The sequence below is a fragment of the Triturus cristatus genome, chromosome 12 (assembly GCF_964204655.1).
Source record: "Triturus cristatus chromosome 12, aTriCri1.1, whole genome shotgun sequence".
NCBI lineage: Eukaryota > Metazoa > Chordata > Amphibia > Caudata > Salamandridae > Triturus > Triturus cristatus.
The window spans coordinates 20,227,158-20,244,737 of NC_140595.1; the positions used below are offsets into that span (position 1 = coordinate 20,227,158).

General features: G+C 47.0%; 1 protein-coding gene across 8 annotated transcripts in view; it reads left to right on the plus strand.

The window, feature by feature from the left end:
• Positions 1 to 17,580, plus strand: part of CCDC124 (coiled-coil domain containing 124) — an 80,075-nt gene that overhangs the window by 22,301 nt on the left and 40,194 nt on the right. The window contains exons 1-4 of one of the 8 annotated variants that reach the window (XM_085638374.1): positions 4,117 to 4,166; positions 6,173 to 6,273; positions 7,934 to 8,020; positions 8,272 to 8,449. In XM_085638374.1, coding sequence (XP_085494500.1) covers positions 8,291 to 8,449 — 159 coding nt within the window. In that variant the 5' untranslated portion in view covers positions 4,117 to 4,166; positions 6,173 to 6,273; positions 7,934 to 8,020; positions 8,272 to 8,290. The other 7 variants (XM_085638373.1, XM_085638375.1, XM_085638378.1 and 4 more) reach the window with 7 other exon arrangements.

The window sequence follows — 17,580 nt, forward strand, 5'->3', positions numbered from 1 at the left end:
TCAAAAGCAATCATTTCCTTTTTTGAAAAGATGGACAATGGAAGAGCTAAACATAATAAAAGGGGGAAACTTGTCGTGCCTGCTGTAGCAATAGTGGAGCATTACCTTCCCTTTAACCTGGGTTAGAGGAATGCAGGACCATTAGGACTCTTCATTTAGTACAGCCCATTGACATACTGAGAAGTGTGTCGATGGCAGACATCTCACAGATTCCCCGTCCCAACTCTCAACAGATTCTTAATACCATTTTTTAGATTTTGTTTTTAAGACAAGAGGAATACTTGAAGGGTGTAGCCCGGTAATGCAGACGATTCAGTTGAATGCATCCAGACGTGGGTGTAAAATATTTGTAGAGGGTAATTGTTAAAGCATTCTCTTGCGCTATCAAATTGTTAAGAATGATTAAAGTTAGTCAGTTCAAACTAGTTGAATTTGATCAAGTAGGTAGTATTCATATAAAGACTTATTCCAATTAACTTAAGGGGTCCGTTTACCACAGTATTCTCTTAGCAGATAGATCTATGTAAAAATAAAAAACTATTATTTAATTTAAACACACATAGCCATTGAATTATGAATGGTCTGGTACCTTTGAACAATATATGGAGATAAAGCAAAAGTGTATGCCGACTCAACACCAAGAGGATTTGAAATATAGGTTATATTTTTATTATACAAATAGGGGAAAGGTACTTGATAGCTCATAATGGTGACCCGTCCCCTTCAATATTTGTTGTCATGCTCTCTATACAGCAAGAGATATTCCCAGTACATATGTATACAAAACTTGGCCTCTATACATCGGGAGAAAAAAAAAAAAAAAAGAAAAAAAAGGTAGTTCAAGTATTGTCGTAAACAAATGATTTAGGAAGGTTGAAGTAAGTAAAAAATCGATTGGGTGGTTGTTTTAAAATCCACCACTGAATTCTAACAATACATAACATAAGCAGAGCATGTTATCATCAGTAAACAAACTGTCTTAAAAAGTTCTCACGTGAAATGCATTGGAAATGTTAACATGTTCAAGAGGTAGATCTAGCTCTGCTAAGGAAGTAGAATTTAATACAATGAGCTGGCTCCAGAAATATACACTGGGACCTCTGGAACAACTGTAATACTGTATCACACTTTAGCAGCAATTTCATTTTCTTATTACAAATAAACAGTGATGTTATAACAACTAGCCCATGGTACAGATAATATGCATATCCCAATACAGAATTTGCAGAGTGCCCCTGGTGATGGGGGGGGGGGTTAATAAAATACCATCTCCCTAGTTATCAAGAATTAACAAAACTCCTCCTCACTTTCAAAGGAGACCCATCCATATTAAAAACCATTCCATAACTAGGGTCCTATGAAGCCTTTATTGAGACAGCTAATCGGAGTAAGAAGAAGGGCATAAATACAAAACCAACTTCAAGGTCCTAGGGACATGGCTAAATTACTGCGCACATCTGAAGTGGAGAAAATTAAACAAATGTGAGGAAAATAAGTACAAAAAGCATATCAATTTTGGAACTTTGAAAAACAAGAAATGTGTACATTTCTATATAAACCTTTGGATTTCAAGCAGGTGGTGAGGACTATTTGCACACAAGTGTTGCTTCCTGGACGGTGGCTTGTCCTACATCCCTGCAATCAACACTTCAACAACATTACCAACACCATTCATTGGGGCATGCATAAAATGCTCCATGTCACCCCAAACAATAAGCACAAGTGGCCGCTCCAGTGTATTGTAGTTATAGATCATGGTTTCACAAACTACTACCCTGAGATAATATTTATTGCATGCAGTTTCTTCAGATGCGTTACAATATCCGTTTCTCAAGCATAGGGATGTATGGAGTACAAAAGGTGCAAGAAAACTTAACAACACTAGGTCTAGAATTAGGACGTTCCCCGCTCCCATTTGTTAGGCTCATTTTAAACCCTGTTGATTCTACAACTGCTCAGGTTTAATCTTTTCAGTTATGCAGTCAAATATTCGGTTTGAATGATGGAGGCCGTGGACCATGTATTACTCAAGAGCATTCTAGTTGCACGTCCTGTAACAATGAAAACGTTGCTGTGCAATATGTCTGATGGTGGCAAATGTCTTCGGTCACACTGTCCCTCCTCCAGACTTCGAGTTTGCTTGTAATCTTTTACATGTCACGAGTTGAGAGAAGTACTTGGTTTCCAAAGGCGATGAATTTACTATTATACTCAGTATTTAGGACTGCGTGCATTGCTCAAGCATGTACAGCTCTATGCCATGGGTCTGCCAGGTTGCGGACAAACCAGCACCAAATGTTCTAGTAATTTTCAATCATGTTGATGTTGGGTAACTGAACATGAACCTCCTTTATTTTAACACATGCTCAGTGAACTGTGGCTCAAGGGGGCAGATATGTTGCGTTGCTCCACGTATTGGTCCAGAGGCACGGTTTTTGTTAAGTCAGATCTTCAGTAGCAGTCCACATTGAAAAGTCACTTACGTTCTATTGAACTGACCCTTTCAATACCAACGAGGACCTACTTTGCAGTGATTTGCATTCTTCGGCAAGACGCACCATCAGATTGGCTCAGTGACTATTACACAACATCCACGAGTAGTATCAGTGTATTACAAACAGGCCACTTATTCATGAACTTCTAGAAGCAAAAATATTTACTGGTTCATGTGACCGTCTATAGCCTACTTGTACAGTAGCACACCTCACTCTCAATTTCCTGTTCCTTTTAAGATGCTTCAAGTCACCAGTCATCAGATAAAGCCAGGCCTATTCTTAACAGTTTACCACCTTTCATACACATACAAAACATGCATGCCAATGATGCTGGCATCAGTAGTCATGTGTTGCAGAAATTGCTTGGGGTATTTTAGGATTCCAATTACTTTGTAGTGCAATATCCTACGCGATATCCTTACGTACTTGTACCGCATACAAAGTTGTTGGAGAGCAGATGCAAACATGTCCCAAACACCATACTACGCAGGTAATGTGTCGATTTTGAGCTTAATTTATTTGAACCAACACCTGCTTGCGTGCCTGTTTCTACTTTGTTCATCAGTTCTTTCCTGCCAGCTTTTCAGAGGATCCATAAATCGTACTCCTGCCCCTCCATGCAATAGGGCACCAACACACTATTTCTATGCCACTCCTATCTATTAACACTGCACTGTTTTGTCACCAACACCGTTTACAACCAATACTTGTTTACTCAAAACGTGTTCGCTTGCTTTTCTCTGTGCTTCTCCTGGCCAACCAACTAATTGTAAACCTCAAGTTGGTCTCTTCCTAGCCACGACCACCGCAGTATGACTGCCACACCTCATGTACTCGGAGATGTCTTTACACCCCTCCTCAATGTTTATTCCTCGTATGCATCCCCCAAGCATGATCTAAATGTGTTCCCCTGGTGCTTCTCACCCTGGCGCACCACTACCCATGGTGCTCTTCACCATGAGCATACCACCACTGCCTGGGCTGGTGATCTGCCCTGGTACTCTTGGCTCCAAGTCACCACTCCTCCTGGGTTTGGTTGTCATCTTCCCCAGTCTGGCTCTGCTGCACCCTCTGCAGTAGCCCTTCGCCTGCCTGGTTCAGCTTCTCCTGGAAGGAGAGCAGCAGCCTCTTGTTCAGGTGGTCAGTCAGGGTGAGTTCTTGGTCCCCTGAGGGCAGGCTCTGTGGTTTCTCGTCCTGTTCAATCCCATGTTCATGTTCCTCCTCCGAGGGAGCCTGCTCTCCGCCACGTGGAGACCCCTCCGCCTCCTCCTGAGATCTCTCTCCTTCGCCCCGTGGTTTGTCTCCGTCACACGGGGCTCTCGTCCCACTCCCAGGTCCTCGCAGACTACTCTGCAGCGCCGCATTCTCCCGCTCCTTTTTCTGCTTGCTGCTTAGGCCCAGCTCGCCCGGCAGCCTATTGCCTTCCTCCGCCATCCTTACCGGAAGTAGATCTCGCCCGCCACCGGCTCCTAAGGCACCGGAAAACAGACAGCACAGACTGAAAATGAAACTTAGTCTGCGATTGGGTGACCAATACATGTCATTGGCTGTGGAGCCTTGTGATTGGAGGTAGGTCCTCGCCATAGTAGTTTCTGATTGGTTGGTGGAGCTTCTGTTCATTGGCTCTGGCTGTTTTCCGGAGGGCGCACGTGCGGTCATTGCGTTTACACGGTGCGTGTCCCGCCCACGCAGTGAGCGACCCTCAGGCTCTCCCCGGGACTCTCAGTGACCTAGGGTGACCGCGAGACACGGGTGACACCTTGAGCAGGTCCGCCGCCGGGGTCTAAACTCTGTTCTCAGGTGTCATCGGTCTGGCAGAAATCCTTCCTGCAGCATCCATAACCAGCAGCCACCCGGGCTGTACATATCCTCTAACGTCACTTCCTGATCATTCTTTCCCATCACCACAGCGCCTCTGCACTGGTGTCTAGGAGGTATAGCGCCCCCAGTGTGAGGGGCTGAACGTGCGCCCGGGCCCTGCAGGATCTCCTGGGGCCCGGTTAACCGCCGAGCGGGGTCCCCGGGAGTCGGTGAGTGGGACGTGCGGGGCTGCTAGGCCCCCCAGGGCCCTCCTCTCTACAGAGACTGGGTCGGGTGCCCCTCCATAGCCACCAGATTTATAACGCCGTTAGTGATAGTCCAAGAGTATTAGGAGCAGCACAATGTCATTGTGGCCTTTTACTTACTTAAGCCTTAAATTGACAGGCCAGCGCATTGTGGGAGTTGTAGTTCCGGTTCATTTCAGTTGGATTCAATTTCTGTATTCCAATGGTTTGTGGACGAAGAGACTACACACCACTGAAATGCACTGCAAATAACTGTTACTGTAGTGCTGCTGATTCTTCTCACTGTATGTAATAGGCGTTGCTCTTTTCCAGTGTAATGGTACTTGATTTAATATATCTCGGAAAGATGGAAGGTTGAATTGGCCTTGCCAGGCTCCGTACTTTTAATGCTGTGTGTCACATTCAAGCTGTTGGCATTAGCGTACCAATAATGCAATGGGCCCAAGCAAGGAAAATGGCCATTATGACTGCTATTGGGGTAGTAAAATGCAGCCGTTATCAGGGTTCCGTGGGCCCAGGTGCCTGTGCACCTGCAGCACCAGTGGTAGCTATTGGGGCGGGTGTGGTGTCTCTGGGGTGAATGCTGCCTCCCCTGCATCTGGAGAGTGGTTCTGTGAGTAGTGACAATACTGAACACAGTCTCACTCTTTGCCAGCGGATGCTATCCGTTTTGAGTGGGGACACCAAGTTCTTATCGTACATTATCTTGGTACGATGAGCATGTGCCCCAAAGATCTGTGAATCCTTACAGCTTGGCTCACTCACTCCATCTCTCTAGGACGCTTCATCTGCTGTCCTGGGCTTCTTGTACCCAAAGACAGTATTTTGCAATTGGTAATATTGGAGCCGTTCAGTTTAGCCAGATCAACTATTGTACCTAAAATGGTTGAGTAGCAAAGGTTAAGCCATTGTGATGGTTGCACTACACACACAGAGTCAAGACTGCTCGGGCACCTCATTCTTTCCCTCTTGAGGTGTAAACATGAGTGCTGTTGGTAGTGATAGTCAAGCCCGCTGTTTAACAATCAAGATCCTTCTGTGTTTTTGAATGCAGGACATAAAACCACATTTTGTTCATGCTATTGTCCAAGTTAGATGTTGTTTTATTCTGGTCCCTTGCTATGATCACTAGAGGATTTGAAAGTCCCAGAAAAGGGACAAGTTGTATCATGTGCTAATGTTCTAAAGGGACGTGTCCTCGCTCCAAATTCATTTAGGGGACCTATGCTTTTTCAAGACAAAAATGATGTTCAGGCAGGAAACTCACGATTTGTGTTAAAAAATCAGATGTTATCTTAGTTTTTGTCTCAAGATTGCTTCTACTCTAATGCAAGCAAGCACCCTGCAATTTAAATCTCTCTCTTTTAGATGTTACCAACTCTTGGCATGTATGTTTATATTTCCAGTTTTCCTAACCGCATTCTGAACAGCAAAGCGTGAATGGAATGATCGTATTTAAATATGTGTATATTTATGGTATTTCTATAGCGTGGACCTACTCAAAATGCAGCGTGTGATTGTAATTTCGTCTTTCCATATGGGTAGCAGTGACCCATAGCATCCTTGAAGGTGCCTGATGATAATTTAAGAGGTGTGCATTTATAATCCTAGGTAGGATATGTTCTGTGCAGGCTACCACAGAAGAAGCCATATTCAAACCCACCTTACAGATTACAGAACCGTACACAAAGGGATCCAAATTTCGTCTTAAGGTAAGACTCCTTGCACATTCCTGTCTGTCACAAGTTCATCAACTTTCAGGTATATACCTTTAATTCCTCAGGAAGCTGAAGACTTGGCAATTCGATTAATCTTCTTGTAGGACCATCGAGATTGCCTGCATTCAGGCCCAGCCTGACCACAGGCCTAACCTCACCTACTCAGCACCTGGATACCCTCATGGGGGACAAGCAGTGCTGTACAAATCCACCTTACATTTCATTAAAATGTGCTTTGCCTTGTTTTGGAAACTCCACTGTAGTGGTATCTAAGATAAGTGTATGAAGATGATACCCAAGCCAGATTTTCAAAATGTCTGCATTACATTGTTTGTTGTTACTGGGAATCTAATTGGAATCCTTCTACGTAGTGGTAATCCTGAGCATCTGAAATGTTGTTTACCGGAGTCTCAAGGAGCTGCCCTGTGCTTTCAGTTTTTTCCTTTTAAAAGAAGGTTATCTTTTCAACCTTCTCTCCTTAAGCTACGTGACTCAGGCCTTCGCTTTTCTCATCACAATGAAAGGAGAATGCTTGGCCGTTTTTTTTTTCATTGTTATTCACGTCCTGCAAGCCATACTTTTCAGATCTAATCATTATTATTATTATTATAAATGTTATTATATTTATTTTGGAGAAACGTAACTACAGATCCTATAATCCACCTTTTGCATTCTGACTGAGCATGATCTTGTTATGCTCCAGATAGAAGGCCTATTGTTTCGCTGAGGTTGCATGCTATTCGCAGTTGGATGTTTGTGACTACAACCCATGTGTCCAGAGAATGGCAAGTGCTGGTTGTAGCTTTCTTACGCAAGGATCTCAACACAAAAGTTTCCACTCCAAACCTGGTACTGTTCTTTACTTTATTCATTTAGTATTCGCTCACCTCCTACGCCGATGACACACGGATTGTGGTTTCTATGACTAAAGCCGATCAGAACACTTGCTCCAGGTTTCATGACTGCATGCTGGCAGTCAGCGACTGGATGGCAATAAATTGCCTAAAACTGAACTCTGAGAAAGCAGAGGCAATTCTTTACGGTAACCAAACCTCCTTTTGGTCTCCTTCCTGGTGGCTTCAGGGGCTGGGTACTGTCCCAACCCCACTTAGCAAAGTGCGCAACCTGAGAGTTCTAGTAGATGACCAGCTTATGGGCCCAAGTAAATGCAGGCACTTCAAGCTCTTTTTAAGCGTTTAGGACTTTTGAAAAAAAAAGTCTTGCCCTGCATTCTTTCCAAGCTCCAAAAACAGTAGTCACATCTATGGTCCTTACAAAAATGCACCACTGTAATGCTCTTTATATTAATATGCAACAGCAACATCTGAATAAAATGCAGATCCTACTGAATGCGGCAGCACGACTATTGTTGAGAATTCCCAAGTTTCAATCTGCATCAGTGGCACTAAAACAGTTGCATTGGCTGCCTGGTAGACAAAGAACCGCCTTCAAGGACCTCTGCATTACTTTTAAGGCCCTTCATGGATTAGGACCTGCCTACTTGAATAAGAAATTTAACTAGTATATGCTATTGAGAATACTACGCACTTCCACACCCAACAATGCCTGGGTTGTAAGATGTAAACGTGCCGTGGGGGGGGGAAGACACCTTGCCACTTCTCATCAAAACCATGAATTCTCTGCTCCCTTTCAGGAAAGCTCTCAAAACTTCCCTTTTAACAACCCAGTAAGCACCAGGTTTTTTGGCTTCAGTCTGTCGTAAGCGCCAAGACAACTCCAGGTATATGTGCGCTCTAGAAATTAATTTGACATAACATATTGTACATTTGCAGTGTTGTTGCTCCACCGCGAAAGCTATGTCCCATGCAAGCCCCCTACAGCCTGAGTAGCAAGAGCAAAGAGGGGTGCATTTCGGTCCTTCACAGATGTTTCTAAAATGAAATCTTATCTGACATAAACAAAGCGTCTACACATAAATGTTAACGGTATATGTAAGGTGCCGCACTGTTCTGACTCATTCTTGTTCCTTAGTTGCAGCCCACCCTGAGGCATGCCCAAGAAGTTCCAAGGCGAGAACACCAAGTCTGCCGCTGCCCGGGCACGCAAGGCAGATGCTAAAGCAGCAGCGGATGCTAAGCGGCAGCAGGAGCAGGAGGATGCTCTCTGGAAGGATGATGACAAACATGTCTTGAGAAAAGAGCAGAGAAAGGTAAGTGGGTTTAAAGAGGTGAGGGACAGGTTTGTGGGCCGATTCATATCAAGCCCCTTGTCTTTGTACACTCTCGAGTGTGCACAGTGGGGCTGTGGGTTGGGAGTATCGGTTTTTCCACCTTGGGGTGGTCCTCTTGCTTGTGGAGTTGTTGATGGACCACATTCTTGGGGTGATGCTTGTGGGTGATCGACTCAGGTAGCTGTGAATGGGTGTACTATGGGGATCGGTGTGAGTGGCTATTGCTTAGACCTAGGTGTAGTTTGTTGGTGCAGGCATGAATGCAGCCTTTTGTGAAGGTTCATGTGGGTAGTTCGCTTAGGAAGAATGTGCCAGGTTATCCTTTAGAATGCGTTGGGAAGGCTTCTTCCACTAATTTTCTCCCCGCTGCATGTGCGCCAGGACACTCTAGCTTGAGTAGCTGTGCGCGTTATTAAATACTGGATTTCATTTCATTCATTTCAAGTGTCCTCGGTGGTGTGTATTGATATCCTAGGCCTGTTGCCCAGAGCAGTGTGTGTTCATGACTCATACAAGGTACCTCAATTGTATTAATGATCAGTAATACAATTACATTACACTTCTGCTGCTTTTCTGGTCATTGGGTGGAAATAATTGGTGTTAATTATCACCCATCTCAGTCGTACCAATTTAACAGCTTAGGAAGGTAAATCGCCTATTTTGGTCCTTATTTTCCAAGAGAGGCAAACGCTTCTGCCTTCTTCGGTTTAGTTTGTGAAACCCCCTCTCGCCGTCTTTGTCTAGGAGAGAACTTCGTAGGCTTCAGGAAAAATACATCTACCTTTCTCTTAAAGATTATGAGTTTCCATGTGGGCTGTTAAGGCCACTTCAGTCAAAAATCCATTCTCGGCTGTCGTGTCTGAGCAGCTGTTGGTGTTCTTGCTTTTCAAGTTACTTTACTGTCAGTTGCAGCTAAAAGGGCTGTGAACCCGGCTGTAGTGTGACCTTGAGAATGAACAAAGGATTTGTGACCAGTGACTGCCCAATGGGAGGTTGGTGGCTATGTAGTTGGCATATGTAAGACGTTTATGACACCTATGTTCATCCTTCGGCAAGGATACTGTGCCTCAGTTGGAGGTAGTGGAGCTGCAGTATGGGTTTATGTAAAAAGTTTGTACATTTATACATCCTGCGGCAAGGTTGCTGCACTTGTGTTGCTAGGATGGTATTAGTATATTCAAGTTAATTGTACCACCACATACGCACACTCTGCTGCAGTCACTGTGCACTGGTGGAGGTGGTGGTGTTACGAATAAAACCGTGAAACTTTCTAAAATATTGTATTCTCTCCCTGTTGTCTGGCTCTTATTTATTTTTTCTGGATTGTTTACATCCTCCTACCTTCCTTGTATCACAGCTAGTTTGTCCATGGATGTCAAATTGTTATAGACGTGTCCTGGGCCTCTGATATTTATAGTCTAGTGGGGGCCACAACAAAGAATTGTATTTTGTTGTTAAGATTTTGGCTACTTCGTTTCGTAATAATATCTGAACATTTTCATGTTCGATGTAAGAAACGTTAGTTAGTTAGATTCCTTACCTTAGAATATCCCCAGGCTGGATCCGGAATGATTTTTCGTCAGCAATACCCTTGCACGTCGCTAGGCGTCGTCTGCGGCTCCGCGTCCGTCGCCAGCATCGTGATCGCCGGGATGACGTTGTCAGAGTACTTAGACGCCGCCCTCGCGCACTGACGTCAGTTCTTGTACATGGCTTTCCGCAGCTAGGTTAACACCAGGTTCAAGTCCCACTGAGGCATTACGAAAGGGACAGGAGGAAACGTGTGAGTAATGCCTTTAAAGAATCTAGCAACAACAGGGGACTTGAAAAGAGAAGGCTGATCAGGAAGCCGTAAGAAGGCAGAAACAGCTGAAAGATATCCCTTGAGGGTGCCTAGAGCAGAGCCCTGCTGGGCCAGGGAAAGGAGAAAGAGGAGAACTTTAGAAAGAGGGGTGGAAAGGGGATCCACAGCCTTTGCTGTGCCTCATGCCACAAATGTGTTCCACCTGCAGGCGTATACCGTTTTAGTGGAGGGACGCCTGGCTGCCAGAATGACATCACAGATTTCAGGAGGCAAGTCAAATGGCATCAACTGCCACCGCTCAATCTCCACGCATGGAGGTGGAGGCTGGACCGGTTCGGGTGGAGGACTGTCCCCTGCTGCTGCGACAGAAGGTCCTCGTGAAGAGGCAGTCGAATCGGGGGATCGATTGACAGACTGAGTAGCTCGGGATACCAGTATCTTCGTGCCCAATCCGGAGCCACAAGGATGACTTGGGCCCGGTCGCGCCTGATCTTCTTCAGCACTCTGGGCAGAAGTGGTATAGGCGGAAAGGCGTATAACAGACCGCAACTCCACTTGCAACGAAAAGCGTCTCCGAGCGAGTGCCGCCTTGGAAATTCCAACGCACAGAACTGATGACATTGCGCGTTCTCTTCGGTGGCGAATAGATCTAACCAAGGCTCTCCCCATTGTCGAAAGAGGCCTTGCGCTACGTCCGAGTTCAGACGCCATTCGAGATCCATCATGCACCGGTGGCTGAGTTCGTCCGCCCTGGCGTTTAGAGAGCCCGCCAGGTGTTGAACCACCAGGGTGATGCCCTGATGTTCCAGCCATGTCCAAAGGCGCAGAGCCTCCTGACATTGGGTCCAGGACCCCACCCGCCCTGTTTGTTGCAATACCACATGGCGCCCGTAGCACCAATAGGTTGATATGGAGCCGGGACTCCGCCGGAGACCAGAGGCCTCTGATCTCCGCCTCTCCCATGTGGCCCCCCCCATCCAAGGGGGGAAGCAATCCGTCACCACCACATGCTCCGGTTTGGGTAGGGAGAGGGATGTACCACTGACCCAATCGCGGTCCATGAGCTGTCTTGCCGTGCCTTCCGAGATCAGGACGTGGTCGGACAGGTTGCCCTGATGTTGAGCCCACTGGAACTTCAGGTCCCACAGCAGAGCCCGCATCCGCCACCTGGCGTGATGTACCAGCAGGATGCAGGAGGCCATCAGACCCAGCAGCCGTAGGACCATCCTGACCGAAACCCGGGATAAAGGCTGAAAGATCGGAATCAGAGCCTGAATATCTCGAATCCGCTGTTCGGGAGGATAGACCCGAAACTGCGCCGAGTCCAGAACCGCTCCAATGAAAAGGAGCTTCTGGGAGGGACTCAGATGTGACTTTGGCACGTTGATGGAGAACCCCAGCAAATGCAGGAGGTCGGCAGTAGTCTGGAGGTGGGAGACGACTGCCTGGGGCGAGCCCGCCTTCAACAACCAGTTGTTGAGATAGGGAAAGACTGGGCAGGTGAGCTGCGACCACCGCCATCACTTTCGTGAACACCCGAGGGGCACTGGTGAGGCCGAAGGGGAGCACGGTAGACTGAAAGTGCTCTTGGCCTACCGTGAACCGCAGGTAACGCTGGTGGGCTGGCAGTACGGGGATGTGGAAATACGCGTCCTGCAAGTCCAACGCTACCATCCAGTCTCCAGGGTCTAGGGCAGCCAGAACCTGAGCTAAGGTGAGCATCTTGAACTTCTCCTTCCGGAGGAAGACGTTGACACTCCTGAGGTCCAAGATAGGGCGTAGGCCCCCTTTGCCCTTCTTGGGAACCAGAAAGTAGTGGGAGTAACAACCCCGACCTACTTCTGGGCCAGGAACGCGCTCGATGGCCCCCTTGGCCAAGAGGGCCGTAACTTCCTCCTGCAGAAGTTGCAAGTGATCCCCCGACATGCAGTGGTACTGCGGTGGCATGGCTGGAGGGGTCGCCTCGAAGGGGAGGGAGTAGCCCCTTCGGACGATTTGCAGCACCCACCTGTCCGATGTGATGGTACGCCAGTGGAGCAGGGGATGGAGAACTCTGCCTCCCACTGGCGTGGAATGGGCCTGAAAGCTCGGACTAGGAAGGCATTGAGGCAGATGCTGCATGAGTAGATGTTGGCTGACCGCCCCTCTGCTCCGCCGCGGCGGAATCCGCGACCGCGTTGAGGCTGGTCCTGTGGCTAGACGGACGTGCGGGGGCGCCTCTTCCTTGGCCACGAAAGGGGCGAAAAGCGTAAGTTTGCGGGCGCGGGGCCGAGAGGCCCAAGGACTTGGCCGTAGCCCTGGAGTCCTTTGCGCACTGTCCGCTTTGTTGCCAAAAAGTCGACGGCCATCGGAGGGCATGTCCATGAGTGTGCTCTGGATCTCCCCGGAGAAATTTGTGGATCTCAGCCAGGCGTGATGACTAATCGCCACCGTCGTCGCAATCGCCCTACCTAGCGAGTCTGTGGTGTCAAGCCCACATCGAAAGGAGTACCATGCTGCATCCCACCCTTCAGCAAGAGCCTGGGCGAGCCGTGTCCGGGCCTTCTCCGGACACTGGGGCAGCACGTCCGCCACCGTATCCCACAAGGAGTGGGTGTAAAGTCCCAAAAGGCACGCGGTATTAATGGACCGCAACCCCAAACTGAGGGAGGAAAACAGTTTCTTCCCAAACTGTTCCAACCTTTTGGATTCCCGATCCGGAGGAGCGGACGGGAAGGCGGTATGGGACGTAGAGGCCTGGATAACCAGACTCTCAGGGGTGGGGTGCACTGACAGAAAGCTGGGGTCGCCCGGAGCAGGACGGTGGCGCCGGGCCACGTTCCGGTCCACAGGAGTGACTGTGGAGGGCTTGGACCAGGTGCCCATCAGATCGTCAGTGAGTGCCTCATTGAACTGCAGTAGAGGCTCCATAGAGCTTACTGGCGGTTGAAGCACTTCAGTGAGGAGGGAGCTCCAGGTGAAGGGCTTCGGCAGCCCTGCGCAGCACCACAGAATAGGTCGCACCCTCCTCCGTAGCCACGGAGGGAGAAGAGATGAAGCCAGTGTCAGGCGAAGTGTCGAGACCACTGGCATCCCCCAGCTCGTCTGCCCAATCCTAACTAAAGTTCTCAGACCCCTCCCAGTCGTTCCCGTCATTCGTCTCCTGGTAGACAGGTAGAAAGGACGGAGCCAGGCGGTAGATGAAATACTCATCCATCGGCGCCGGAGAGCGCCGACGCCAGACCCGGACTAAAACTGGGGACGACGTCGTCTGAGGACAGCGCCAGCGGCGGCAACATAGGATTTGGCGCCGGCGGAGGGGTCGTAAGGTCAGCTGGCGTCGACCGGGATCCAGGCCTGGATCCCACGGGGGCCTGCGGCGTCGGGGCCGAAGCCGCCGGCTCGCTAGGCCTCCCAGTCGGACCTGCGGGGCGCCGGCAGGCCTTGACGGCGGAGCGAGACTCCTCATGGCCACGAGGAAGTCCCGAATCTCGCCCGGAGTCGCATTAGGCCCAGGGACCGGAGGGTATGGGGCCGGATGCGACTCCAACGGAGGTGTGCGGGTGGTGCCACTCGAACCCTCAGCCGAGTCGCGCGACCGGCGAGGGGCGTCAGAACAGTGATGCCACTTCTTCTTACTGTGCCTCGACTTACCTGAATGCGAGGACTTCGAACCCGACGAGCGGTGATGACTTCTGCTCCGCGACTGGTCCCTCGACCTCCTCCTCGACCGGGACCTCGAGCAGCGCGGAGCCGACTGCTGGATCTCGAGAAGCTTGCGGGACCGCTCCCGCCTAGCCTTCGATGTCAAGGCCCGGCAGTCGGGGCACGACTGGTCATCATGGTCGACCCCCCCCCAAGGCAGTACTGACACCGACGGTGGTGATCCGTAACCGACATCAGTCGGTGACCGGCGTCACACGGCTTGAATCCGGGCATCCCTACCGGCACCAGGAGTCAAGGTCGACTCGAAAGAAGAGACCAAAAAGTGACTAAAGGGTATGCTCTTCCCAGATCTGCGCTTACTGGCGCGGAAAAAAGAAGAACTGACAGTGCGCGAGGGCGGCGTTTAAGTACTCCGTCATCACGGTGACGGACGCGGAGCTGCAGACAACGCCTAGCGATGCGCAAGGGTATTGCTGCGAAAAATCTTTCCGGATCCAGCCTGACGCCTGGGGATATTCTAAGGTAAGGAATCTTAACTAACGTGTTTCTTTCAGATATGGCTGCTTAACGCACTCATGCATCCAGAACCCACTTATTTCCGAGAATTTTCATAACTCTTAATTACTGTTAATTTTTGAGTTTCCTAAATTTCATGCGTGGCACATCTCCCGCTGTTCATTACATAGAGGTTGCCACCACATCCAATGGGCAGATGGGTATTTTCCACCTTAAGGACGACCTACGATGAGTTATTTGAATGCGAGGCTTTGTGACTGACATAAATGTGTGCATTGTGCAGCCATAAAATCTCTGAAGTCACCAGAGTTACACAATTGGAAGATGTCCTGTTGTGAGACTGATGAGAATAGTATGACCTTCATTGTCAATGATCAGAGCAGGTACGAGGTCTTGGAGGTTGTATTTCCTCCCTCGGTAACTGCTGGTAATTACTGTTTCCCTGGGTTCGCTTTGAAGGATGGGCGTAAAGGTTATGTGCAAAGTACTACTTTTGCGTCTTAAATAGAAAGGAAAATAAAACACTTCATTGCTGGCCATTTTACTAAACTCGCCTGTAGCTTGAAACAGCTGTATAATGGTGTGAATTGATTCTTGTGTGCAAAAATAAAAGGACAAAATGGCAGTTGGTGCCCACACAAAAAGCCACAGTACATTAGATTAAAAAATTGGGTATCCTGGAAACGTGCTACAGGATGGCGTGAGCATTGCATGGCAGTAGCCTGCTGAGATCAACTGGGCCACATACGAAGATGCAAATGCTTTTCCATATTCTGCATATATGTTTCACTCTGTAAGGCTACAATGTTTATGTGCACTAGGCACAAGACACCACTTTCTATTTTCAATAATGCAAGCAAGAAAACATACAGTATAACATTTACATACCTAGGCACACTGTAAAGAACGGAAACAGACTGTAGAACTTTTAATGCTGCAAACAAATCAACGATTGTCTGCGGAAATAATAAAACCAAAGACCTATTTTAAATTAAGCAAGAGTGAAAGGGTTGGCAACAGTAAGTGAAACCATTTACAGGAGATAAGAAAATGTAATCTGCATGGTGGAGTGCATTCAAACGAAAGTGCACTCCTGTAAAAGGCAAGCATTGAACCCTTTTGTGGTAGGTGGGTCATTAGAGTGATTGGCTTTGACTCATCAACCAATCTAAGAGTCTTTCTCTAGAGCAGGGGTCTCCAACCTTTTCTGTCATGAGATCTACTGCAGATGAGTGAAAATTGTAGTGAGCTACTGCGGGCCAAGTGGCTTGTGCATTGTTACCAGACACCCCCTCACCCAGCTTCATTGACTTTAAACCTAATGTTCATGGAGCTCGATACTATGGTTTGAACAAAATACTGTCACTACTGGTTCTATTCTAGGGCTGCTGTGTGTGTCCGTGAGCTCATGGTCTGTGAGGATGCATGAACATGTGTGTGGATTAATGAGAAATATGTTGATGGGTGACTGGGAGTCTGTGTCATATGTACTTGTGGCTCAGGACATATATTTCACCATATGTGGCACCGTTACATGTACAACACAAACACACAAAAATTGTTTTTAAATGGGAGAAACTTAAAGTGCATAAAAATGTTGGGCAAAAATGTTGAAAAAAAGAAATTTTTATCTGCACTTGATGGAAAAAATTTCAGCAGTAGAAACTTTTCCCTTAAAAAAAAAGAAAAAGGCTGTATTTTTCAGTTATAAATATGGCAACATGTCTACCAGCCGCTGGGAGCAAGATGCGTGCTCTGTGTAAGTGCAACTCATTTTAATTTCTTTCCAAGTCAAAGTGTCTTTACAAACAGCAGGCCTATTACTCCCAGTGACCTGTAGACATGGTGCCATTTTTATAACCGGAAAATAGCCATTTGTTTAAATGTGAGAAATTTAAAGTGAAGAAACCTGCTTCATAAAACATTAGGACTTAATTTGGTTAATTTAAAGTAGAGAAAACAATTAAGATGTTTCATAGAAACATTTTTCTTCACTTTAAATGTCTCCCATTTAAAAGAAAAGGACTATTTTTTAGTTACAATTATGGCACTGTTGCTACCAGCCACTGGGAGCGATGCCTGCTGTTTGTAAACGTGACACTTTGTAAAAAGGGGGAAAATTAAAATGAAGTGTTATCTTAATTAATAAGTTCATTCTTCATTGTAATTTTCTCTCATTTAAAAGCATTCAGAAATCTCATTTTGTTTTCATGCTTCAGTACTGAGTTGAGAAGGACTTTTATTTAAGAGTTAAATACCTCAGTGCTTCAATTCCGAACCTCTGTGACCCAAATGGGTCATAAATCTGAGTGGAGCACTGCTCGTTATCAGGCTTTGCTATCTGCAGCCTGATAATAATGTAAAATAAACATACCCTTGCCTTAACTGAAAATGGAAAATTCAACAGTAATTGCAGTTCTTAGTTAAAAATGAACCCAAGGCTGGGAGCTACTCTGAGATTATTTGCGAGCTCCTGATAGCTGGTGATCGACTGGCTGGAGACAGATTGCTTTAGAGTAAGGTGACGGGACACAAAGAAGTAGCAGAGATGCAATTGCTCATCAGCATTTGTGAGGTAGGCCCAAAATAATTTGAGATGCTCGGGTGTGATGAAAATATTGTGGCGAGGGGACAGAAAGATTAAAAGTGCTGAAAATAAAGTGATATAAAGCTTATTCTCCCTCGTAAGGTTTTCATGTGATATAAGCTGTGAAAATAGTTTGTTTTTTTAACCATTTTGAGTTTTATAAATGAGTCCTAATGCTAAAACATACCATTTTTTTAATAGGATCATGCATATATGTTCAGTTCGCATTATTATATACTGATCATTGTTCGCCTGGAAAAGAACAGGCCAACCAAGCAAAAAACAAGAGTTTAACATGAAGAGCCAATCATTCATTTGTGCTTCTTATCCATTGTTCTGCGTCAGTTGACAAATTAGTATTCGTACCCAGCGTTCTAGCATGCAGGGGAGGGGTCCTTTCATCGATCATTCACAAGGGGGTTGGCCAACTCTTCTGGCACTAAACAGTTATGCATCTCCCTCCAACCATTTCCTCAGGGTTATACAGTCCCCTTCATATAGCTGCCTCTCAAGGCAGTTTCTGATCCAAAAGTCTCTTTAGCAAGAGAGGGTTGGTGG